Raw genomic sequence first — 26,862 nt, 5'->3', positions numbered from 1 at the left:
ACAGTTGCACATTCCATTCATTGCACATTGCACCATACAAAATCTTGCACATTCCAGTCATTACACAGTCCCCATTATTTCAGTCAGTTTGGCCATATTTTGTTTTTCATCTGAGCTTTAAAAGAACTGTATGCGGGACATTCTCCCAGGGTTACTGGGAGACTATTCCACAGGTTCTCACCTTGGACAGATAATACATTCTGACCAAAAGTGGTCTGTCTGTGGGGAATCAACAGGTCACCTCTGGTGGATGCTTGTGTGGTCCTTGCTAGATTGTCTTTATTAAAGTGCATATGTCTTTACTCCTGGTGGAGCTTAATCCCACACAAACATAAAACAGACCAGGACTGTCCCAGGTCCACACCGGCTCCTAAGGTACAATCCCAGGTCCACACCGCCTCCTAAAGTACAATTCCAGGTCCACACCGCCTCCTAAGGTACAATCCCAGGTCCACACCGCCTCCTGGGGCAGACCATCCCAGGTCCACATCTCTTCCTGGGGCAGACCATCCCAAGTCCACACCGCCATCTGCTTTAAATGTACTTTGTAACATATTCTGTTACTTGGCCCAATGAGTTGCATTATAAATGCAATTTAGGATTAAAATGCTTGTTGCATTTTTTCATCACTAATGAGAAGGGAACATCACACATCTACAAGAGCAATTTCCCCTTTTCTCCAAAATATGAAGCCTGAGCTGCACGATGAAATATGATGTATTCCTTTGAGGAAAATAACTGTACTGTAAATGGCAGCAAGATGATTGCACCAGAATACACTTACTCAGGAATTTGATTTTGAATACATATTTTTATTTACTTCCCACCGGCCAGTGAAACTGGCCAGTGAAAACCTCGAGTTAGGTTGTTCTAGGTTGGGCTGTTATGCTAATATACATGTTAATATACAGTGCAGTCCAAATGAGCAACGATGGTTAATGGTATGTTAATGTCTGTTTGAGGGAAAAACAAAAATGACATACAAATGTATTTATGATTTATTAGAACCCCTTCAAAGTAATATATTCTTCTAGCTGGAACATCTGTAGGCATTGCCATAGCACATTTTTGTGCTGGATGACTTTCCGTCTAAATCAGCCACATTACTGCCAGGGACCATTGAGTGAAGAGTCTTTAGGGACACAAGAACATTCTGAGCTTTGACACAAACTGGCAATCCCTCTGATTCAAAGGCAAATGGTGAAGCTGCTATAGCACTGCCATCTGACATACCAAAGACATACAGAAAACATTGTTTTCATAGAAAGCTTAACTTCAGGCAAATTACTTATTTATATTTTTTTATTTGGACTCCAAACCCGATCAGGCACAGCCACATTTAAACAAAGAAAAGCAGGCCAGTCCATCGTGGTTTAAGTCCTAGCAGCAGCTCCGGTCTAAGCACAGTGACGATGTGTGCCTACACCACACAACAAAACAAAATCGTCCTCCTGCAAAAAGGGCGCAACCTCCTTCTCTGAATACATTCAAATATTGAATATAAAGTACCAGCGCAGGAATGTGTCAACTTTGTCAGCAAGCTGCAGGTGAAGGCAGACAGCAAAACATGGCTGTGAAAGAGCTTCAGCCTCTAGACCAAAGAGCAGACTATGGATGGGCCCTCCCTGTGACACTGTTCCAGTGAATCGAGTAGACCTTCTGGCTGTCCTCCACAGTGTCTCTGTGTGGATCTCCTGACTGTCCTCCACAGCTTCTTTGTGTGGGCCCTAGATGTAGTCGTCCTCCACGGGCTCTCCTGGAGTGTCACAGTGGTGCAGGAACACCACCACCACCCGTTGGAACAGGCCTCTGTGGCTCTGCCTGCGCTCAGAGATCTCCTCCCCGATGGTCTCCATGCAGATGTCTGCAGACAGCTGGCCCTTCCTGCGCGGGGCATAGATGGTACCTGACACAGAGCAGAGTTTAGAGCAGACTTTAGAGGCAGTTAAGGTGTGCTTTAGAACCAGAGCTGTAAAAGAACCTATGCACATGCACTACCTAGCCTGTGTCCTGCTACAGCTCACAGCTGTCAGAGTAAGGCCACTTTGTGGACCTCTAAAGCCTGTTTATTCAGAGAAATCAAGGTGACACTGCAACTTCCACTACTCTAATTGGCTGTATTTGAATAATAAAATGAAATGTAATAGATACATTGGGTATTTAGTGTAATTCAGTAATCAGTAGTTATACATGTGGGGAATAGGTCTTCGTATTTAAATAGGCTACTGACTAAACGCATACAGGTTGCTTAATGCATTTAGGCTATCAATGACTTAATTTGTCACATCATCATCATTATCATCAACATTTAAAATCATGTGACCAAAATTGGAAATTGATCCTATTATTAAAAGACTCACTCGTCTCATCATCCTCAAAGTCATAGCGAGCATAGTTGTTGGGATCTGCTGTTCTTAGGGTCCGCAGCCAGGGAAAGTCTGTTATCATGCTGTAGGGGGCGCCATCCACTACCCCTGATAATCAAACTCATAATGAGTTCTTTTATTACACAACAAATACATGACATAAAGACAAAGTGTTACTCATCAGTAGAATGCTTTAAAAGGGGGAAAGGGGCGTAGACATTTCAGACAGTCCTTCTGGTAAATGGAGTGTTACCTTCCAGAGTGTAAATGTCCCGGCCCCATGGGTACCGCAAGAACCTCTTCACATCCTCCTCTGTGCGGGTGGCCTCTGGGAAAAACTCATACTTGATCAGCTCCCTGACACACACACACAATGGCTTAATTAACAGGTGTTTATTTGTGTAACTTTTTAAAGAAATTGTACTGTTCAGAATATTTGAGTAATAATATTTGTAATATGAGTTTTTACTGAAGTAATAGTACACTGATTTGAGCAAAGGTTTTGTCACTTGTAGATTTATTTACAGTGGAGTAACAAAAAGCTTTATGTTGACAATATGAAATTATTTGAACATTTGTGTTTCTTGCACAGCTTCTTCAGATATGATTTCGTTTTTTCTCACCTTTGTGTCAATTCCTTGAAAATATCAAATTTTGTGCATTATTTAATATTTTGTCCTTCCAAATACATTAACTTCTGAATCAAATGTTACTTTATGACAGTGATCATTTAAGTTGCTCTTACTTGAGTAGTAGTTTTTCCAAGTTCTTTTTACTCTTACTTGAGTCTGGACTGATGTTGTATGTCCTTGATATCGTGAATGTGTAGTGACTGGACTGTCTATGGTTTCTCCATGCCCATTGCTTGTCCAATATAAGTTTCTCGATAAAGAGACAATAAAGGCTAATCTAGATCAAGATTTTTTTTGTGTGAAGTCTTCAGGTTTCAGATCAATAATTATTATAAGTAGAGGTTACTTTCTTTCACCTCTATATATTGTGTCAATTTAAACCAATCAAATCTTCAGTCTAACTTGCCCAGGGACTACAGGTGGAAATTTGCTTTTTCTGCTATAAGCTGGAACAATGCATCTTTTCCTGTTGGTCAGGGTTTACTGTACACAATCCTTGTATAAATAAACATACCATAACCATACGCATACAAAGATAAAAAAGAGCTTATGGTGAAACATAAATCAAGTATTGGCCCCCCCTTGAACTGCCACCTTAACGTGGTGGGGGAGTTTGAGTACCCGAATGATCCTAGGAGCTATGTTCCCTGGGACATTATGCCCCTGGTAGGGTCTCCCATGGCAAACAGGTCCTAGGTGACAGGTAAGACAAACAGCAGTTCCCAATACCCCTATGACGAGCAGAAAAACAGGGACCGTGAAGTTGCCCGGTATGGCGCAGCCGGGGCCCCACCCTGGTGGCCAGGCCTTTGCCCACGGGCCTGGCCGGGCTCAGCCCAAAAGGACGTGGGTCCGCCCTCCTGTGGGCTCACCACCCACAGAGGGTCTCATAGGGGTCAGGTGCGAGGAGGACTGGGCAGCAGTCGAAGACGGGTGTCTCGACAACCTTTCCCACAGACACAGAATCTGGCTGTAGCAACGTGGAATGTCACCTTGCTGGGGGGGAAGGAGCCTAAGCTCATGCAGGAGGTTGAGAGGTACTGGCTAGATATAATCTGGCTCGCCTCCATGCACAGCTTGGGCTCTGGAACCCAACTCCTTGAGAGGGGTTGGATCCTCCACTTCTCTGGCGTTGCTCATGGGGAGAGGTGGCAAGCTGGTGTAGGCTTGCTTATTGCCCCACAGCTCAGCCGTTAAGTGTTGGAGTTTACCCTGTTGAACGAGAGGGTGGCGTCCCTGCGCCTTCGGGTCGGGGACAGGTCTCACACTGGTGTGTCGGCCTATGGGCTGAACAGCAGTGCAGAGTACCCGGCCTTCTTGGAGTCCCTGAGAGGGGTACTAGACAGTGCACCTACTGGGGGACTTCAACGCCCACATGGGCAATGCCAGTGACACCTGGAGGGGCGTAATCTGGAAGAACGGCCTCCCTGATCTGAACCAGAGCGGTGTTTTGTTATTGGTGTTCTTTATGGACAAACTGGCTAGCACAGAAGTCCATGTTCGAACACAAGGGTGTCCAGCAGTGCACATGGCACCAGGACACCCTAGGTCGGAGGTCGATGATCAACTTTGTTGTCGTGTCATTGGACACTTGGGTGAAGAGAGCGTCAGAGCTGTCAACCGATCACCACCTGGGTGTGAGTTGGATCCGCTGGCAGAGAAGGAAGCCGGATGGACGTGGCAGACCCAAGCGTATCGTGAGCGTCTGCTGGGAATGTCTGGTGGAGCCCTCTGTCAGAGGGGTCTTCAACGCACGCCTCCGGGAGAGCTTCTCCCATATCCCGGGGGAGGTTGGAGAGATGGAGTCCGAGTGGGCCATGTTCTCCACCTCCATTGTCGATGCGGCTGCACGTAGCTGTGGTCGCAAGGTCTGTGGTACCAGTCGCGGTGGCAATCCCCGAACCCGGTGGTGGACGCCGGAAGTAAGGGATGCCATCAGGCTGAAGAAGGAGTCCTATCAGGTCCTGCTGGCTTGTGGGACTCCTGAAGCAGCCGACAGGTACCGTCAGGCCAAGCATGCCACAGCCCGTGCAGTCGCAGAGGCAAAAACTTGGGGTTGGGAGGAGTTCGGGGAGGCCATGGAGGAGGACTATCGGACGGCCTCAAAGAAATTCTGGCAAACTGTCCGACGCCTCAGGAGAGGGAAGCAGTGCTTCACCAACACTGTTTACAGTGCAGGCGGAGAACTGCTGACCTTAACTGGGGATGTAGTTGGGCGGTGGAAAGGAAACTTTGAGGATCTCCTCAAGCCCACTGTCACGTCTTCCAAGGAGGAAGCAGAGTTTGAGGACTCAAGGGTGGACTCGTCCATCACCCTGGCTGAAGCCACTGAGGTGGTTGGTAAGCTCCTCGATGGCAAGGCTCCGGGGGTGGATGAGATCAGTCCTAAGTATCTTAAGTCTCTGGATGTTGTGGGGCTGTCTTGGCTGACACGCCTTTGCAACATCGCGTGGCAGTCGGGGACAGTACCTTTGGAATGGCAGACCTGGGGTGGTGGTTCCTCTGTATAAGAAGGGGGACCGGAGGGTGTGTTCGAATTACAGGGGAATCACACTCCTCAGCCTTCCCGGTAAGGTCTATTCCAGGGTACTGGAGAGAAGAATCTGACCGATAGTCGAACCTCGGATTCAGGAGGAGCAGTGTGGTTTTCGTCCCGGTCGTGGAACACTGGACCAGCTCTATACTCTTCATCGGGTCCTTGAGGGTTCATGGGAGTTTGCCCAACCAGTCCACATGTGTTTTGTGGATTTGGAGAAGGCATTCGACCGTGTCCCTTGTGGTGTCCTTTTGTCGGGGTGTTCTGGGAGTATGGCGTCTGGTCCCTGTATGACCGGAGCAGGAGCTGTGTTCGCTTTGCCAGCAGTGAGTCAGACCTTTTCCCAGTGCATGTTGGACTCCGTTAGGGCTGCCCTTTGTCACTGGTTCTGTTCATTATATTTATGGACAGAATTTCTAGGCGCGGCCAAGGGCTGGAGGGGGTCTGGTTCGGAAACCACAGGATTTCATCTCTGCTGTTTGCAGATGATGTTGTTCTGATGGCTTCTTTGAGCCAGAACCTGCAGCAGGCACTGGGGTGGTTTGCAGCCGAGTGTGAAGCGGCTGGGATGAGAATCAGCACCTCCAAATCCGAGGCCATGGCTCTCGACCGGAAAAAGGTGGCTTGCCCTCTCCAGGTGGGTGGTGAGTCTCTGCCCCAAGTGGAGGAGTTCAAGTATCTCGGGGTCTTGTTCACAAGTGAGGGACGGATGGAGCATGAGATTGACAGGCGGATCGGTGCAGCATCTGCAGTGATGGGGTCGCTGTATCAGTCTGTTGTGGTAAAGAAGGAGCTGAGTCCAAAGGCATCTACGCTCCTACCCTCACCTATGGTCATGAGCTTTGGATAATGACCGAAAGGACAAGATCGCGGATACAAGCGGCCGAAATGAGTTTCATCCGCAGGGTGGCTGGGCGCTCCCTTACAGATAGGGTGAGGAGCTCAGTCACACGGGAGGAGCTCGGAGTAGCGCCACTGCTCCTCCACGTCGAGAGGAGCCAGTTGAGGTGGCTCGGGTATCTATTTCGGATGCCTCCCCGACGCCTCCCTAGGGAGGTGTTCCGGGCACGTCCCACCGGGAGGAGGCCCCGGGGAAGACCCAGGACACGCTGGAGCGACTATGTCTCTCGGCTGGCCTGGGAACACCTCGGGATTCTCCCGGAAGATCTGGAGGAAGTGTGTGTGGAAGTCTGGGCCTCCCTGCTGAAACTGCTGCCTTCGCAACCCGGCCCCGGATAAAGCAGAAGAAAATGGATGGATGGAAGTATTGCATCCTTCATATGTGATAAGTTGTATGCTCCCTCCGTCCCCATTTATGTTCTTTGTCCTGGATACAGTGTCACAAGTTTTCCGTACTGTGTGATGCACCACCTCCTCCCACCCAACACATAATCAGCCTACAAGAGCTGTCACAACACCATCACATGACACTTCTAAGGCGGCTACTGAAGGGAGCTGAAACATGCAAATCAAACACAAAAAGTACTGTTTAAAACTGGAGACAGAATTAGCCTACCAAAGATGAATCAAGTTTTGTTAACACAATACTTTCAATAAGTAAGAGGCATGAGAGTGACTCACTGGCTGATGTTGGCGATGGTGTCCATCCAGCTGCGAATGCGCACCTTGTTGCGCATGTTTGGGGGGTTGCTGAACTCATGGACGATAGCAATATGGTAGGGGTATGGCCCCTGGAACAATTGCTGCTCCAGAGCCACCGAGTCGATCTGCGCAAGAGAGCAGGGACAGTCACAAAGCACTTTAATCAGGACTAGAAAAGGTTAAATGGAACAGACTTGGTGCATGGGGCGCATGTAGATGATGCGGTTCCTTTCAGGAGGCACCCTCAGAATCTGGTCCAGGACTTGCTGCATGTTGAGCTTTTTACACTGAGCAAAGTCCATTCTGTTCACAATGGGAGCATTCTCCACCTGCAGCTGCTTCAGCACACGGCACCTGGTGGCTGCAGAAAGAGGGGATATTTATAATACATGGGTCTAACCCACCGGGAGGAGGCCCCGGGGAAGACCCAGGACACGCTGGAGGGACTATGTCTCTCGGCTGGCCTGGGAACGCCTTGGGGTCCCACCGGAGGAGCTGGAGGATGTGTCCGGGGTGAGGGAAGTCTGGGAGTCCCTGCTTAGACTGCTGCCCCCGCGACCCGGCCCCGGATAAGCGGAAGAAAATGGATGGATGGATGGATGGGTCTAACCACTATGACACATGGGCTCAGCACCAGCACCACCACCAAAACACATGGGCCCAGCACACACAAGTCTACAGCTTACCATGGACAAACATCATCTTTGGGCAGTCCTTAAGAACCAGGTCTGTGATTCCACAGTTGGTTAGAGTAATGCCCACAAGGTTCTTGCTCTTTAGAGACAGTACCTGCACACATGTACCACAGCAGGTCAGCCCACAGACATGGACCAGCCAGTATACTTTATACAGAAGTCTACCATTTGGAGAAAAAATGTTTGCTGTGTTAGCATATACCTGCACATGGTCTTCCTCTGTAACCGGGTCTGAGGTGCTCGTTGATTTGTCAACATTTCGCTTTCGCTTCACAAACACCCGTGGCCTTGGTTTGGAAAAACCTGTACACGAGTACAAATATTTCGTTCAATTTTTGACCTTCAGAGGGTGATCTTGAAATGGCCTCACCAGTGCCAGCCAGGAGGACCTCCGAGGACATACGTGAGTAGGAGCGGGTCACTGGTCTGCGGGAACAGGATGACTCTGGTCTTCTACAGGGACTGTGTGCTCCACTGCTGCACCTGGCCTCAACTCGCCCACTGCCTGCTACTCCTGTCCTCCTGCCCCCTGTGACTGTTCCACTGGCCCAAGGTCCTGTCACCCTGCTAGCTCCACTTCCCATCCCCCTGCTCACTGCGGCTGTTCCACTGGCCCAAGATCCTGTCCCCCTGCCAGCTCCTGTTCCTGCCCCCCTGCCCTCTCCTCCACCAGTATGGGAGTCACTCTTGACTGTGGGCTCTGTAGGAGGGGTGCGCTGGCTTCTGTCTGCAGCTGCTTTCATGTCAGCTTTGATCTGCTCGCTGCTGACCTGACAGCCCTTCTCTGCGCTGCTGCGAGTGTGGCTCTGTGCAGAGGAGTTCCGCCGTAGAGGGGCCTTCCCTTTACCTGCAACACACAACACTCAGCTGAAGAGTCATATATGGCTCTGTCATCCCCCCATAAAACTATTCCAAATGCACAAATTATTAAAGGTCCTCTATTACACAAAATTGACTCTTGTGAAAATATTCCTGGAGTAGTGTTTTGTTTCATTCACATATAACTGAGGTATCCCACATTATTATTCTGTTTACATCTCCAAACCTCAAAATGTTTTGTTCCACCTTGTGAGGTCATGAAGTGGCAGTTAACAGCCACCTTCAGTTCAGTAGAGATTAGCAATTCCAGGTCTGAAATTATGTAAATGACTCTAGTGAAAGTGTATGGAAAACAACATCAGCTATGTTTGTGATGAGGAATGTCAGAAAATAACATAATACTGGTGTGGTCCAGGACATTGAACCAGCAACCTTCTGCATAATACACAAGGTTCCTATAGGGTAATTGACTTTGACTGGAGTAACCCAAATGTCTTGTTAATTTTCACTTGTGCATCTGTGATTCATAGAACCATTGTTAGGTACGCCACTCTCATTATACTGGTGGGGTCCATGACTTTGAAATAGCAACCTCGTGTATAATAAATAACAGTATAATTGACACAAACATTATGCAGAGACAGAAATTGATTTTTTCAATTGGAATTATAATGATTTGGATATTCCAATATTATATAATGGATGTTTATGTTCCCACTGTCCAAATGATACAGGATATGATGGTTAAATTTTATTCACCATAACACACAAAAAAGTAAATTGATTTGTTTCGCAAGTTTCGTGATAAATGGATAATTTTGGGCTTTTCATGTATATTCCACTATAATCATCATTGGTTATGTGCCCATTACTCTGCTCTATTCAGGCTTTGATTGTGCACGGTGAGTTCAATTTTTTTTTGCTCTGTAGGCTCATGCATATGTTGGTGTGGAGTTATAAAAGAAACAGGAAATAAACTGATGGAAATTAGCCTTTGGCTAAAATCCGGTGTGTTTACACAGCATGCATTGTCCCAATCACATAAGTATATTTATTTATTCATTCTTTTTTTTTACTGTGTGTTACACAAAAAATGTAATGAGTATACAATAAAAATGGATATCTATTGATTATCAATCATCTCTAGATGTGCGAGTTTCCCATCACATATGGGTCACTTAAAAGGTGGCGCTGTAGAGCCAATTTGTGCAGACCATGTAAAACACCGTTATTAAAATGAATTTTGCAATAAGCTGGTTCACTCTGCCAACTTTGGTACGTTTCTCTTCCTGTTTAGTGGGTCTTTCCCTTTCTATTGTGTGATTTGAGTCAAAGTACAATTCACTTTGGAGTAGCAGCTTTGGAAGACCTGAGAGGAAAACTATGAAATTGGGCATGGGTCTCATTGGGTTTTCTGATCAAGGGCATGCAAAATTTCATGGATTATTGTCAGTCTTTTTTTTCCTCCTCATTGTAAACTTTGTGCTTTCCTATAGGTGGTGCTGTAGCATGGATCATATCAATGTAATCAGTTGCAGCCAGTGTATAAGTAATTCAAATTTCAACACAGTCAGATTAAGTAGATGCGTGTGCGATTTTATTTTTAGGAGTCTTTGCATCCCTGCTAGCCACCCGTGAAATATGACCCATATCAATACTAGAATTTTTGCATCTTCTTATACATAGATTTTAATCCCAGACTGAAATTTCTCTCCTCACTATGCCCCTGCCCAGGATCTCATGACCACACCTGTCACTACTCCTGCACTGAGACTTTTGTTTGAAATTTTCTATTATTGTATTTCACTGTTCAATGTGCTTAAGTTGCCCCTCGGGGACAAATAAAGTCATTTTAACTTGATTTGATTCTCTCTGACCTTAATCAATACAAGCAAACAATATAACATACAGCCATGTTCTTATGACTTGTTCCATGTGTCTGGTCTCATATACAGTACCGGTCACACAGGACAGCGGTTGGTGTGCACAAGCAACTGACAGTGCCCGCGGGCCGTCCTCCTCCTCACTGTCTGAGTCTGAAATGACAAATGCTGCCCTCTCTGCTCGGGTCTGCCACACGCCGCTGGGGCCTGCAAACATGAAATGAGAAACAGTTCAGGGAAGTGCATTCCACTTGAGATGTACAATGTATTAGCAGGTATAACATTTCTAAAGGTTTTCTGCACAGTTTTATGCAGTGAAGCCTAATTGGAAAGAAGTGATAGATGACCTGCTTGCTCCCGGTCCATGGGCTGTGGTCCTCCCAGTGAAATGTTGGCCTCTGCAGCAGCACTGTGCTCCTGAGATCCTTGCTCTAGCACATCTGCCTCCTCATGTTCACCCATTCCATTCACCTCCATAACTGCTCACAACAAATAAACATTCATCACAACTGCCTAGTGTACTCACACACAAAGTATAGAAGTAAGCTCATGGCCCACAGCTAAGACCATAGACTCTTGGGGCTCAGGCCAAGCGCCAGTGTAGAGCTGATGGTCCGGTGTTGGTCCAGCGCTGTGACTGGGCATCTGGAGACGTGTGATCGGGGTATTGTGAAGGAGGTTGGCAACATCGAGTTCTAGTAGATCCGTTTCCTTCCCTTTGTTGTCAAAGCTTTTGGCATGCTTGATTGTTGGTACAGTTTGGAAATACTTGGAGAGGCAACCCACTATGGAACACTCAAAGTAAGGAATGCCATCAACTGAACGAGATTGGATATGCCGGGATTTGCCTCTGCAATCACACAAGGTGTGAGGAGTCCAACCAAAGCTTGCATGAAAAGCGCATCATGAGGGTCTGCTGGGAACGTCTGGCAGAGCCCTCTGTCAGAGGGGTCTTCAACTCACACCTCCGGGAGAGATTCTCCCTGATCCATGGGGGAGGCTGGGGACATGGACTCTGAGTGGGCCATGTTCTCCACCTCTATTGTCGATGCGGCTGCTCATAGTTGTGGTTCTAAGGTCTGCGGTGCTTGTCGTGGCGGCAATCCCCGAACCCAGTGGTGGACACTGGAATTAAGGGATGCCGTCAGGCTGAAGAAGGAGTCCTGTTGGGCCTTGTTGGCTCATGGGACTCCTGAGGCAGCTGATGAATACCGGCAGGCCAAGCGTGCCGCGGATCGGGCAGTCAGAGGCAAAAACTCGGGGTTGGGAGGGGTTCGGGGAGGCCATGGAGGAGGACTATCGGACGGCCTCAAAGGAATTCTGGCAAACCGTCCGACGCCTCAGGAGGGGGAAGCAGTGCTTCACCAACACCGTTTACAGTGCGGGTGGAGAGCTGCCAACCTCGACTGGGGATGTTGTCGGGCGGTAGAAGGAATACTCAATCCCACTGTCACATCTTCCGAGGAGGAAGCAAAACTGGGGACCCGGAGGCGGACTCGTCCATCACCCTGGCTGAAGTCACCGAGGTGGTTGGCAAACTCCTCGGTGGCAAGGCTCCGGGGGTGGACGAAATCCGTCCTGAGTACCTCAAGTCTCTGGATGTTGTGGGGCTGTCTTGGCTGACACGTCTCTGCAACATCGCATGGCGGTCAGGGACAGTACCTGTGGAATGGCAGACCGGGGGTGGTGGTTCCTCTGTATAAGAAGGGGGACCGGCGGGTGTGTTCCAATTACAGGGGAATCACACTCCTCAGCCTTCCCGGTAAAGTCTATTCCAGGGTACTGGAGAGGAGAATTCGACCGATAGTCGAACCTCGGATTCAAGAGGAGCAGTGTGGTTTTCGTCCTGGTCGCGGAACACTGGACAAGCTCTATACTCTCCATCAGGTCCTTGAGGGTTCATGGGAGTATGCCCAACCAGTCCACATGTGTTTTGTGGATCTGGAGAAGGCATTCGACCGTGTCCCTCGTGGTGTCCTTTGGGGGGGTGCTCTGGGAGCATGGGGTCCAGGGCTCTTTGCTAAGGGCTGTCCGGTCCCTGTATGACCGGAGCAGAAGCTGTGTTCGCATTGCCGGCAGTAAGTCAGACCTGTTCCTGGTGCATGTTGGACTCTGCCAGGGCTGCCCTTTGTCACTGGTTCTGTTCATTATATTTATGGACAGAATTTCTAGGCACAGTCATGGGCCGGAGGGGGTCTGGTTTGGGAACCACAGGATTTCATCTCTGCTGTTTGCAGATGATGTTGTCCTGATGGCTTCTTTGAGCCAGGACCTGCAGCAGGCACTGGGGCGGTTTGCAGCCGAGTGTGAAGCGGCTGGGATGAGAATCAGCACCTCCAAATCCAAGGCCATGGCTCTCGTCCGGAAAAAGGTGGCTTGCCCTCTCCGGGTGGGTGGTGAGTCTCTGCCTCAAGTGGAGGAGTTCAAGTATCTCGGGGTCTTGTTCACAAGTGAGGGAAGGATGGAGCGTGAGATTGACAGGCGGATCGCTGCAGCGTCTGCAGTGATGCGGTCGCTGTATCGGTCCGTTGTGGTGAAGAAGGAGCTGAGCCGGAAGGCTCTCTACGTTCCTATCCTCACCTATGGTCATGAGCTCTGGGTAATGACCGAAAGAACAAGGTCGCGGATACAAGCGGCTGAAATGGGTTTTCTCCGTAGGGTGGCCGGGCGCACCCTTAGGGATAGGGTGAGGAGCTCGGTCACATGGGAGGAGCTCGGAGTAGAGCTCTTGGGCAGTGTGATGCATTACCTATCTGATCTGATGATGTTTGCTCTATCAGCTGACTTGACCCGTCTTGTCCAATACTGTACTCGCCCCTAGCGCAGGCACTGTGGGTCCAGAGCTGGGACAGTTTTGAAAGTGAGATGGATTCAATGGACACACTGGATTGTCTGACATGATCAAAACGATTGAAGAACTGACACCAGTATTGTGGCTCAAAATAAATGCAGAATTTCTGACATTCCTGCCTAGCTGAGAGATACCTCTGTGGTCTTGGGCATCGTGGTGCAGGTTAACGGGTGAAACTGCTGAAGGAGCTTGGATATCATGGGGGTGATTGACTCCAGCCTCGTCTGGGGGAGCGTGGGCCTCCTGGTGGAGGTCGACTTCAGCATCTGCTGGAGGTACCTGGGCCTCCTGGGGGAGGTTGACAGCAGCTTCTGCAGGAGGAGCCTGGGCCTCCTGGGGGAGGTTGTTGTTGTCATCATTGGAATTCTGATTACTGACCAGAGCAGAGGACACACCAATTCCAGTGCCAGCACTGAGGCCTACTCGAGCACAGCCCTAAGGAGAAATGCAAAGTGAACTGTAAGCACCTGAAGTCACTGCTATAATACCAGGTGAGAATGGTTAGGTCAGGCCAGTACAATCCTAGCGGTAGATATAAAGGAGATTAGCATCAACATTTGAGTTACAAGACTGTAGCACTGCAGAAAGCATATTCACGCTTCTGTGGTTGTAAGTCAAAGTAGTTGTAGGTATACACACCTACTCCACTAAAAGATTGTGACAGCTTGTGTGTGGCCTACCTTGGGAGGCTCTCGGAACATCTGGTCAAGGCAGATAAATTCCAGGCAGGGCAGAAGCTCTATAAACTGGCAGAAGGACTCAAGTTTGATGGCATGACAGCGGACAAGAGTCAGGTCCACCAGGCGACTCCAGCGGCACTGATCTGAGGTACAGAGAGGATAGTTCAGAAAAGCTTTTCTGTGTAATTGGGCAACATTTCTCTAACCACTAATACTGAATAAAACAAAGATTTGATCATTCCAAACTAAACACAGTCACACTAAATAATATCAAAACACAAAGGTGCACTATGGAACTGTGACCCAGCTGTGGGGGTTCCCTCTTCACTGTGAAGAGCCTTACCTGTGATCCAGCTGTGAGGGTTGTGGAGGTGTGGGCAGTTGTAGACCACTAGGTATTTGATGTTGGTGAAGACCTCATTGACCACTCTGAGGCCGATGTCTGTGATGATACCAGGGTTCTCAGTGACATCGGCCAAACCATATTTCACCAACTCTGCGTGGCTCATTTTACCTGCACATACAGATGTGGATTTACAAGCTTTGCATTACATTAGCATTACTGCTTGATTTATCTTAATTAAATTAACCCAGATCTTTTAAACCATGGCTTCTCAAAGTGAGGAGCATGGCTGTTAGGTAAAAGGGGTTATCAAAAGCATTGAAAATCAGATAAAAATCAATACTAAAACTAGTATTGAAACTAGATACTCATTTCAGCATTGAGTACTGATGCTTAAAAAAGTCACATTCACAGGACAGATACAAACCTTTCCTGAATAACTTTAAATGATCTTGAGCTGTATCAGAACCCAATAAGACCAAAGACTAGTATACACCCGTGGACCAATATGGGACCTTCCGGGATGACTGAGGGATTACACAGATATAAGACTGCATGGCAATATAAAAGCAAGCAATATTATTTAATAAAGAAATTCACCTTTTTACATTAAATCTTTTTTATTACCATTGCGGTATTGGAATCTGTATTGAGTATCAATCAAGTCTATTCCTTAGTATTGAAATAGAGTATGAAATGTTTGTATTGCGACAACACTATTAGGGGGATCGCAGTGTGTGGGTTAATAAATAGAGCCTCGGCATATTGCATGTACATTTATGTCTCCTCCCCCGATTTGATCCTGCATGCTTTTTGTGGATTATGTGAAATGTGCACAGATATTGTGTATAATTCTCAAGACAGTGGGGACGCACCAGAACAAGTTTGAGAAGCACTGCTTTAAAACCATAGTAAAGGATTTACATCATGGAACCAAATAGTAAAAGGTCTCGATGAAATGACAAGATTGTACCTACCCCCAGACCTGCCCCCAGACCTGCCCCCATACCTGCCCCCATACCTGCCCCCACACCTGCCCCCACACCTGCCCCCAGACCAATTGTTTGATTTGTTGGATCTGAGCATGCATATTTTTGATTTGTGCATAAAGAGCAGCGTAAGTGCTCACACTGAAGCAGGAACTCATCCACATAGCCCAGATGGAGCGTCTCAAACTGAGGAAATTCCAGCTCTGCCATCTTCAGGGCAGAAAACACTCCATCTTTGGTCAGAGATGGCTGGATGCGCAGCTCATGAAGCCTGGAGCACAAACACAATCACCTTAGCATTTGAAATGTAGTTACATTAATACTTATTGATGTTCCTGCCTGTCCCTGCCTGGAAGTTCAATGTGCATAAAGCTGGTGGGATGTGGTATCTGAATTTCTTCTTTCAGAGGATAAAGTGAATCTGTTAAGCCCATGCCTACTTTTTCTGGATCCTCGGCATATGTAGATATAAACTGCAGGTGCTCTCAGTGTGTACAATATCTACAGGGCTGATCTTGGTATGGAGGTGAGGCTAAGGCTTTGGGCTTTCTGTCAGATATGAAATCATAGTAAAAAGTAATTAAAAAACAAAAGAACACATAAAAGAACTATTTTTATGAAATTTCATTACATAAAAATAGAAAATGACATCTAAAAAGAAAAAGTGTCTGACACACCAGGGAAGACTTCACATAATTTATCATTGCATGATAAATTATGTAAAGTCTGGTGCATAAAAAAAAACAAACAGGCCAAAGTTTTACTACTTCTAGTTGAAAGAAATTCAGGCAGTTTGTGCCAGTGTGGTGCCTATGTGCCATTGGCACTGGATGGCACTAGCAGATTTACTACACAAACACACAATAGGCACTAAATAAACATTTAAAAATTATTTATACTACAATATGACCAATAATCCAGTTAGTTCTGGATTATATGAAATATGTAATATGTAGATGCACCAGAATATATTTTTAATATATCTATATTTTATCATTTGCAAGGGGACTGTACAAGCTCCCATTTTCATAGACTTCTGTTTATGGGAGTGGGAGCCCTGTTCGACAGACAATTTCTGCTTTCTCCCAGAAAATGGCTTTGGTTGAAGTCTGTGGCAATAGGGTGGGAGGTGTCTCAAAAAGTCGTACTTTTTATTGATACATCTGCTGTACTTTAAATGAACACAGAGCAACACGGCACAAACAAGATTACTTTTACTTTATGTTTTCTCATTAGAAGTTAATCTGGCATTTAAGATGTCTTTGTATTCCATACATCATCTTAATCAGAAAAATCAGCTACAGAGTGGAACAATCTTCCTGAAGATGTGAGACAGACCTCTACCTTGAGAAGGTTTATGTCAGGCTCAAAACAGTTCTGTTTAGCTGTGCTGCACTTTTTTCCTTTAATATTAATTTGATGATGATTATTTGTGATCATTTATGTTTTGATTTGTTGTATTGTGATTTTAATGTTTCTTATTCTGTGAAGCACTTTGAATTACCTTGTGTACGAATTGTGCTATACAAATAAACCTGCCTTGCCGAAAGGTGGTTTAAAGCCTGACTAGCAGAATACAGGCCCTTTAACCAATCAAAGTACGTGGTCCCAGCTATTAGAAAATGAAGTTCTCAGGAAAACGTGTGCGTCACTAAAATAAGAAAATAAAGTTACCTCAACAAAGAATGGTGGATGCTGATATTTTTGATCTGATTTAAAAAAAATTCCCTAAATTCTGTTATTTAAATTCACTACACACTCACCCAAATCCCTTTTTTACCACAAACCTTTAAGAGAGCTGTGTAGTTACGTTTTGTACAGTTGACTCTTCATATTAAAATAATAAAATAAAGCTTGGTGTGTATTTTTTAGGCAACAGATCAACAAACAGAAATAAAAAACTGGCCTCTACTGGAGATTTAAGGCCGATAGCTAAAAAGCCCAATTATTGGCCCATATATCGGTCTATGTCTATAAAAAGTGTAAATTTTAGACCTGCGTGCAGCCGTGATGATTAGGTAGCCCAGGTCCACCTCCAGAGCATTCTTGCAGGCTCCAAACACGATGGTGTGAAGGTTCCGGAATCCCCCTGGACACAGCACACATATAGGGTTAGTTGCATTGGACAAGCGCATTTACACGAATGAAAATTAGCTGTGCAGCTAAGTTCGGCACATTTACACGTGTATTTTACTGGTATAATAAATAAATAAATACACTTTAGGCAAACAGCTATTGCACAAAATACAATTATCCTAGGAGGCTCATTTTCTTGGTTAATTATTATCAGTAATAATGATTTAGTTATGTGATTATGTAATCATCTACAATTCTCAGAATCTGTATGTACAGTAGAACAATACAATAAAAAAAGAAAGTAAACAGCCAAAAAGGGACAATTTGTTACTTCTAACATTTATTGAACATGAAGTCAATATTGATTTATGGTGATAGGCCTGTATGTAGCACTCACCTGACCTCCAGCTGTCCTCCACCACGTGTTGGATGAGCCCTCCCAGAAAAGGCACCCTCACCAGCTCCAGCTGTTCCAGGCTGCGTGCTGAGGCCAGACCCGTCACGAGAGGAACGTATTTGAGCGAGTTTGTGGGTCCGGCACAATTCTTCATGACAAACGTCTTGAGGTTGACACACAAGAAGTCCTTAAAGGGCTGTGGTTTGGTCAAGCGCACCCATTTTAAGGAGAGATGACGTAGCATGGCCACGCAAGGGATCTCAGGAACATTCACTCCTGCATCACCCAAACACGATCTTTAGTTTCACTGAACACAATCTCCAAGTTTCCTGTACATGTGTATGAGACTGGCAGCAGCACTGAGCAGGACTCACCCACAAGGTGCAGTGTTTGGATCTTGGCCGTCACAGGGATGGTCAGCTTGTTCTCAGGAGGAATGGGGAATGCTCCATTGCGATTGCGGAACTTTCCCAGTATATGAACCTGTGGCATGTAGTTCCATATGGCTTCCACCAATTCCAGGTGAGAGGTCTCCACTCCCTGAAGATACACAAAGGGGGTCTGACCACAAACAGTCCCATTTATTTAAAAAAAAAAAAAAAAAAAAAGCTTTTAAACTGGTTCAATATTTGAATCTTAAAGACAGTTTCATTAAATTAAAATTGAAAGAGGTTCTTCAGACACTCCTAAAACTAAAAGTCAAAATGCAGAGCTTGTTATGGTTGTTGTCATAAAAAAAACCCCAAAAAAAAACCAAACCTGAAAACACTTCTTGCAGACAAACCTAAGATATAACATTTTGTAAGTTCTAAACTGAAATCTTCTCTTTTAATGTAAATTTTATGATGATTATTTGTGTTTTGATTTGTTTGCATTGTGATTTTAATGTCTTTCTTATTCTGTAAAGCACTTTGAAATACTTTGTGCGTAAATTGTACTATACAAATAAACTTGCCGAAATATGTTAAGTACACTTTATTGTACCAATAGGAAAATTTGTCCTTTGTATTTGACCTATCCTTCAGTACTACTACAGCAACCTGCCAGGAGCTGTGGGACCCACCTCCAGATCTTGAGCTAGTCTTGGAAGTCAAAATGAAATGGTTTTAAGATTTTGGGCAATCTGACAAGTGTTAATTTTTCCACAGCTCCAGTGGGAGTATGGCACTGACCATAAGGTTGGGGCAGGCCTGCAGAGCCTCCAGCAGCCCTGGGATACTAAAGGCCTCATAGCCCCTGACCCTTCGCCTCTCCAGGAAGCGTGGGTGCAGCCCATACAGCTGCTCCACCTCTGGCATCTTCTTCAGGAGGATCTGGAAACTACTGTCTGTGAAACCTAGAACACACATTCACCATCATACATGAGACAAGCTACAAAGAGCCATGCACTGGGGGCAAGTGTCAGACAACAGTCGCCAATAAGTATACAGTGCATCTGGAAAGTATTCACAGCGCTTCATTTTTTCCACATTTTGCCATGTTACAGCCAAATTGTATTAAATTCATCTCTTACCTCAAAATTCTACACACAATACCCCATTATAACAAATGTGGAAAAAGGGTTTTTTTTGACATTTTTTGAATTTATTAAAAATAGAAAACTAAGAAATCACATTTACATAAGTATTCACAGCCTTTGCCATGAAGCTCAAAATTGAGCTCAGGTGCATCCTTTTTCCACTGATCATCCTTGAGCTGTTTCTACAGCTTAATTGGAGCCCATCTGCGGTAAATTTAGTTGATTGGACATGATTTGGAAAGGCACACACCTGTCTATATAAGGTCCCGCTGGTCACTGTCAGCGCTCCAGCGTTCCTCTGTGGAGAGAGGAGAGCCTTCCAGAAGGACAACCATCTCTGCAGCAATCCACCAATCAGGCCTGTATGGTAGAGTGGCCAGATGAAAGCCACTCCTTAGTAAAAGGAATATGGCAGCCCGTCTGGAATTTGCCAAAAGACACCTGAATGACTCTCAGACCATGAGAATCAAAATTCTCTGGTCTGATGAGACAAAGATTGAACACTTTGGTGTGAATGCCAGGCGTCATGTTTGGAGGAAACCAGGCACCGCTCATCACCAGGCCAATACCATCCCTACAGTGAAGCATGGTGGTGGCAGCATCATGCTATGGGCATGTTTTTCAGCAGCAGGAACTGGCAGACTAGTCAGGATAGAAGGAAAAATGAATGCAGCAATATACAGAAATATCCTGAATGAAAACCTGTTCCAGAGCGCTCTTGACCTCAGACTGGGGCAAAGGTTTATTTTTCAGCAAGACAATGATCCAAAGCACACAGCCAAGATCTCAAAGGATTGGCTTCAGAACCACTCTGAATATCCAGGAGTGGCCCAGCCAGAGTCCAGACTTGAATCCGATTGAACATCTCTGGAGAGACCTGCAAATGGCTGTGCACAGACGTCTCCCATCCAACCTGATGGAGCTTGAGAATTACTGCAAAGAAGAATGGGCAAAACTGCCTAAAGACAGGTGTGCTAAGCTTGTGGCATCATGTTCAAAAAGTCTTGAGGCTGTAATTGCTGCCAAAGGTGGATCAACAAAGTATTAAGCAAAGGCTGTGAATACTTATGTAAATGTGATTTCTTAGTTTTCTATTTTTAATAAATTCAAAAAAAAACTTTCCACATTGTCATAATGGGGTATTGTGTGTAGAATTTTGAGGTAAGAGATGAATTTAATACAATTTGGAATGAGGCTGTAACATGACAAAATGTGGAAAAAATGAAGCGCTGTGAATACTTTCCGGATGCACTGTAGTACTGAGTTTTCTGTAGGGATGGTTCAATATGCATTTCAATATGGAGCCAATATTGATATCCGATCTTTGTCTTGCTGTTGTCGCCAATAACCAATATTTGCTGATTAAGCTTTTAAAATCTATACAGACTAAATGCATGATAAGTTATAGTGAAGTTTAAAATTATAAATTTATATTTTCACTAATAAGACAGTGCATCAGATTTGTCTTTTTGAGCAGACAACAGACTGGGAATGACACATGGGCACACACAAACTGGGGCAGTGCAGAAAAAGCGCCAAATATCTGCAAAATTTTCAAGACTTTTTCAATATCAGACAGATGTCAATATTTGGGGAAACCCTCTGATATTGCCAATAACAGATATACCATACTTAGTTTTCAGTACTCAGCAACACAACAAACAACAAAATTTATAACAAGTGCAAATGAGTGTGCATATGGGGTTTAAAAGGCAATGATGAAAAGCAGCTTTTATAGCATTTCCACTTCTATACTGGTCAGAGAAGGAAGAACAGGTAGCTGTGTGGCTCATCTGCTGAAAGCAACCATTGTTTATTGTTTATGTTATTGCACTTAAACATTTTCTTCTGCTTGCCATTGGTCAAGACGAAAGTCTGGAAAAAAAGTCATCATCCTTCTTGGTGACATCATCCAAGAATTACTAGGGATAATGGCACCAAATACAGGAAGGTATTTTACTTCTATTGAGCATTAACTGGTAACACATAACATACTTAAATCTCCATGTTACCCGCTATTGTTAAGAAAATGTTATATTCACCAAAAACTACGTATTAATATGCTTTTTTTTTTTTTTTTGACACAGAGTCACAGTCTAAGTAATGCTTCTCACACATTAAAGAATAGGTGTGCCAGTGTTGCCTGTGAAGATGATCTCCTTAAAGCGAATGTGGATACAGGCCAGTTATGGTCATGACAAAGGGTTGCCAGTTTGTTGTCCAGATAGAACATTTCCAATCTATGTTATAATGTTGTTTTCTCATGACAAACATACCTGGAGTGTTTTTTCTTTTTATTCATTCTTCCACATTTCTCAGATAAACATCATCATCATTAAGATAAAATTATAGTTTCTCACTAGATGCTGACTTGATCTTGTGATATACTGCCGTATTTCCTGTAATGGCAACTCATTTGTTGAGACGATAATCTTCCCAAAACTGACTTATCCAGCTGTTTTCTCTTTATTGATGTACATCACTCCCGCCAAGATAAAATATTACATTTGCAGGGTATAGCGCAACTACCACTAACAAACCCCAATGCATTAAATAAAGATGGGTTAAAACATAGCATAGAGGTGCAGATAAATGAATGTGTGATTAGAACTGCGCCGGTGCTAGCAACCTGCTTTGTGATTTTTATCTTCCTAAAAATATCCTTAAAAGCAAATTTGTTCTTTTTTTCAGTTATTTTTCATAGTTAAAACAAATAAGTCCTTTTTCTGTCTAATCTTACTTTTGCCTCAATAACTCCACTCTCAATAACTCCACAAAACAAACATTTCACTTACATGATAGACCAGATCAAAATATCCCTGGAATGTTTATGACCAATTTACTTGTTAAACTGTATTGTAAACAGGCCACACTAACTGTGAACCACAGTTAGAGTTTCTATTAATGAATTTGATAGAAAATAAAGTTTTATGTAATGTCACTTCAGTCAAGATAAGTCACGGTCTTTTGTTGAACTGGTTTGTTTTCATCATCTTGCTAATCCATGCTCTCGCACACAACTAAACTACACTCCCTGAACTCACTCATGGATCTAAAACATACCGTTATCTTCACTGTTGTGATGTCGGCGCTATGCATGCTCCAAGTAGAAACAAGCATTGCAATGATTCAATGTGCCCCATGCGCTTCAGTTTCATATGGTTTTAACTAATTACAATAATTAAACAAATCATCGAGGCAAATAAAATCAGAATGAAAGCTGTTTAGTAATAAAATTACTCGATTTACTTTGTTTCAGCCCTACTAAAATACATGTCTTCTTTAACACAATAGATTTGATTTCATTCATGGTGAGCTGCAATGCAAGCAGAGTTACCTGAGGGCATGTACTCCCACCAGCGGCCCGCGCACAGGTCCACCACTCTGAGCACGCGCAGGTACAGAGACACCGCCTCCCGAAGCTTTCGGGACAGACACTCCATTGAGATTATATCCTTCAATGGGAGATACCTAAAAACACAAGATCAAACCAGGATAGACTAGTATGCGGTTAATGTAAAAGGCAATTAAAGGTGCATTTTTCTGGTTGAGGTTACACTACTGCAGATGTGGGTAGAGTAGCTAAAAAATTACTCAAGTAGGAATAATGTTACTTCAAAATAATTTTACTCAAGATGAAGTACAAAGCAGTCCATCATAAGTAAGAGTAAAAAAGTATTTGGGAATGGTACTACTAAAAGGTAGGTACCGTATTTTCCGGACCATAAGTGGAACGTTTTTCATAGTTTGGGCGGGGGTGCAACTTATACTCAGATGCGACTTAAATGTTAAATTATTAAAATTCTGGATTTTAATGTCTTCCAGTTGGCGACAGTGGGCTTAAATTTACATTACAAAAGGATCCCTGCACAGGTGTAAATACATAGCTGCCCTAACCTATGCCCTGCTCAAAAACAAATGTTGGCAGCTGTAGATATTTTGCTACTATAGATCTAAAACAAATATAATTGATTTAGAGGGATATTTAGGCTGCTGTAAACATACAAGCCCTGTGTCCAATAAAACTTAATGTTTATATTATTTTCAATATAAATGTATGGGCTCTTGGGGGCCCTCTGGTGGCCTCAGGGCTCCCTAAGCAACTGCTTAGTCTGCTTATACTCTGGGCCGCCCCTAGGTCTGACAAAACAAAAATTGAACTGTTTGGCCATTGTTACTTTTGGGAGGAAAAAGGGGGAAGCTTGCAGACCCGAGAACACAATTCCAACTGTGAAATACAGGGTGGCAGAATCATGTTGGGGGGGTTGTTTCGCTGCAGGAGGGACTAGTGCACTACACAAAATAAATGGCATCATGAGGAACGAACATTATGTGTAAATACTGAAACATCAAGATGAAAGCCCAAGCTTTAACTTCCTTCAGCCATGAAGTTAAAGCTTGGGCGCAAATGGGTCTTCCAAATGAACAATCGGAAGCATACTGCCAAAGTGGTTACAAAGTATCTTAAGAATAACAAAGTCAATGGTTTGCAGTGGTCATCACAAAGTCCTGATCTCAATCCTATTGAAAATGTATGGGCAGACCTGAAAAGACATGAGCGAGCAAGGCAGCTTACAGACTTTGCTCAGCTTCTGTCAGGAAGAATGGAGAAAAATTCCTGACAATTTGTGAGAAGCTTGTGGAATTATATCCAAAACATTTGACTCACGTCATACAGTTTAAAGGCAATGATATCAAATACTGATGAAACGTATGTAACTTCTGACTTTGAAGAAAGTCATGAAAAATTGTCTAAAAAAAATCAGTCAACATTATTCTGTTATTTAGGAATTACAAATAATTTTGTTAATCCTAATTGACCTAAAACAGGAAAAGTACAGTCTGATTTCATGTCAGACAGTGAGAAAATATACTCACCTAAAGGATTATTAGGAACACCTGTTCAATTTCTCCTTAATGCAATTATCTAATCAACCAATCACATGGCAGTTGCTTCAATGCATTTAGGGGTGTGGTCCTGGTCAAGACAATCTCCTGAACTCCAAACTGAATGTCAGAATGGGAAAGAAAGGTGAATTAAGCAATTTTGAGCGTGGCATGGTTGTTGGTGCCAGACGGGCCGGTCTGAGTATTTCACAATCTGCTCAGTTACAGGAATTTTCACGCATCATCATTTCTAGGGTTTACAAAGAATGGTGTGAAAAGGGAAAAACATCCAGTATGTGGCAGTCCTGTGGGCGAAAATGCCTTGTTGATGCTATAGGTCAGAGGAGAATGGGACGAGTGATTCAAGCTGATAGAAGAGCAACGTTGACTGAAATAACCACTCGTTACAACCAAGGAATGCAGCAAAGCATTTGTGAAGCCACAACACACACAACCTTGAGACGGATGGGCTACAACAGCAGAAGACCCCACCGGGTACCACTCATCTCCACTACAAATAGGAAAAAGGCTACAATTTGCACGAGCTCACCAAAATTGGACAGTTGAAGACTGGAAAAATGTTGCCTGGTCTGATGAGTTTCGATTTCTGTTGAGACATTCAAATGGTAGAGTCAGAATTTGGCGTAAACAGAATGAGAACATGGATCCATCATGCCTTGTTACCACTCTGCAGGCTGGTGGTGGTGGTGTAATGGTGTGGGGGATGTTTTCTTGGCACACTTTAGGTCCCTTAGTGCCAATTGGGTGTGGTTTAACTGCCACGGGCTACCTGAACATTGTTTCTGACCATGTCCATCCCTTCATGACCACCATGTACCCATCCTCTGATGGCTACTTCCAGCAGGATAATGCACCATGTCATAAAGCTTGAATCATTTTAAATTGGTTTCTTGAACATGACAGTGAATTCACTGTACTACAGTGGCCCCCACAGTCACCAGATCTCAACCCGATAGATCTTTGGGATGTGGTGGAACGGGGGCGTCGTGCCCTGGATGTGCATCCCAAAAATCTCCATCAACTGCAAGATACTATCCTATCAATATGGGCCAACATTTCTAAAGAATGCTTTCAGCACCTTGTTGAATCAATGGCACGTAGAATTAAGGCAGTTCTGAAGGCGAAAGGGGGTCAAACACTGTATTAGTATGCGGTTCCTAATAATCCTTCAGGTGAGTGTATGTAGTGTATGTAAACTTCTGTTTTAAACTATATATATTCCCCTGCCCCGCATCTTACCACATTCAAGCATTTTTTGAATTGTTAGGATAATTTACTCTTGTCTGTGTTTTTGTATTAGCGCAAAAAAGCTATTTCACTATAGGGCTGCAGCTATCAATTATTATAGCAATCAAGTAATTATGTAATTAGATTAATCACATAGTAGCTAAAATGTGACAAGTATACAGTTAATGTATAAACTATACAACTCTCACAATAAGATATTATAGCAAATTCAGAGATAAAGATAATGAGATGTTGTTGTGCTCTCCCATGACAGAAGAGGTCATGGGACAGCATACCTTAAGTTCTGACAGAGGAGCTCAGGGAGTATTTAAAGCTTGTGGGAGAAAGTACCTGAAAATTTGACAAAGGAGCTCGTGAGAGAGCTGGTTAACGTAGTCTTTGTCCTCCTCTGGCTGGGGCAGCTGGGCTTCATGGCTGTGCTTCACAAGCTGCAGTCTGGATGTTTTCCTTCTGGAAGCCATCTCACCTCTCCTCCTCAGTCTTTTGCCTTAACGCATCAGTCACAGTTCTAAAAACAACAATGGTTCAATCATTATTCTTTGTTCTATACCTGTGCATCACAAACAGGATCCAGGACAGGAGCTGCCTCAGACTGGAAAGTACTGATGAACTAGTTAAGAATTTGTATTGCATTGAAAACTTGTCGGAATCTTGTCAGTTCTGTTTTCATGGTAACTACTTCTACTAGATTGTTGTTCAATTTTCTTGGTGCTGTGGGACCCTATTAGTCTTTACTGGTCTACCTACGTAAGGGCCCATCACTTCTTTAAAATAACAGGAGACTGAGCCAATTGGGTGCTTTTGTGTGTTTTAGAGGAGTGGCATCAAATCCATACAATAACTTTACAACTCCTACATCATTTTGTCATCAGATATCATTAATAGTCTCTGTTACGTCTGCAATGTTGGCAGTATTTGTCCTCAATAACTCGTTATGTTTATAGGTGTTAAAATGATTCACTTCAACTCAAAAGCAATGTCCACAGTCTGCGTGCAGTTTAGGAGACAGTCCAACACAACAGCCTGCGCATTGGTGTCGTGTTTACACAGCAACAGAAATACGCGCCGTGGTGTGTGCAGACTTGTTTGTGTTAGCTTCAGTTAGCATGCCGGGGTGTCCCAGGGCTCAGATTAGCATCCTCTCCTCTGAATTAATATCGTACAGTATCTCGTCAACGTGAAAAGAAGCGTCTAACCTGTGGGTCCCTCGCGGTCAGCTGTTATCTCTTGCCTGATGCCATTTGAGTCGTAAAAGTACGCATAGGACAGAATCCTGCTTAAATCTGTGTGCTGCGTCTTTCTCTCCGTTACTAAACCC

General features: G+C 44.4%; 1 protein-coding gene across 1 annotated transcript; it reads right to left on the bottom strand.

The window, feature by feature from the left end:
* Positions 1–881: 881 nt before the first annotated feature.
* On the bottom strand, positions 882–26,862 carry fbxo38 (F-box protein 38). The gene is made up of 21 exons (XM_033974060.2): positions 26,741–26,862; positions 25,875–26,052; positions 22,726–22,859; positions 19,042–19,205; positions 18,244–18,409; positions 17,870–18,145; positions 17,392–17,485; positions 15,537–15,667; positions 14,408–14,578; positions 14,065–14,207; positions 13,519–13,819; positions 10,881–11,012; positions 10,609–10,740; positions 8,202–8,678; positions 8,034–8,134; positions 7,823–7,925; positions 7,331–7,497; positions 7,116–7,261; positions 2,620–2,723; positions 2,361–2,474; positions 882–1,906 (listed from the first exon to the last, which is right to left on the bottom strand). Exons 2-21 carry the CDS (start codon positions 26,003–26,005, stop codon positions 1,728–1,730), a joined length of 3,366 nt encoding a protein of 1,121 aa, XP_033829951.1. The 5' UTR covers positions 26,006–26,052; positions 26,741–26,862; the 3' UTR covers positions 882–1,727.

The sequence above is a fragment of the Periophthalmus magnuspinnatus genome, chromosome 10 (genome assembly GCF_009829125.3).
Source record: "Periophthalmus magnuspinnatus isolate fPerMag1 chromosome 10, fPerMag1.2.pri, whole genome shotgun sequence".
NCBI classification, from domain to species: domain Eukaryota; kingdom Metazoa; phylum Chordata; class Actinopteri; order Gobiiformes; family Gobiidae; genus Periophthalmus; species Periophthalmus magnuspinnatus.
The sequence above is the reverse complement of the archived record's forward strand: the minus strand, read 5'-3'. Positions and strand labels throughout refer to the sequence as shown.

Bases quoted from the DNA above. Each gene is read 5' to 3' on its own strand.
- fbxo38 (XM_033974060.2), bottom strand. From the start codon at position 26,005: ATGGCTTCCAGAAGGAAAACATCCAGACTGCAGCTTGTGAAGCACAGC. The intron at 18,410-19,041 runs GTCAGTGCCATA...GTGTATCTTCAG, and splicing joins AGGCCTGCCCCAACCTTATG to GGAGTGGAGACCTCTCACCT. The intron at 18,146-18,243 runs GTGAGTCCTGCT...TGGGTGATGCAG, and splicing joins CCAAACACTGCACCTTGTGG to GAGTGAATGTTCCTGAGATC.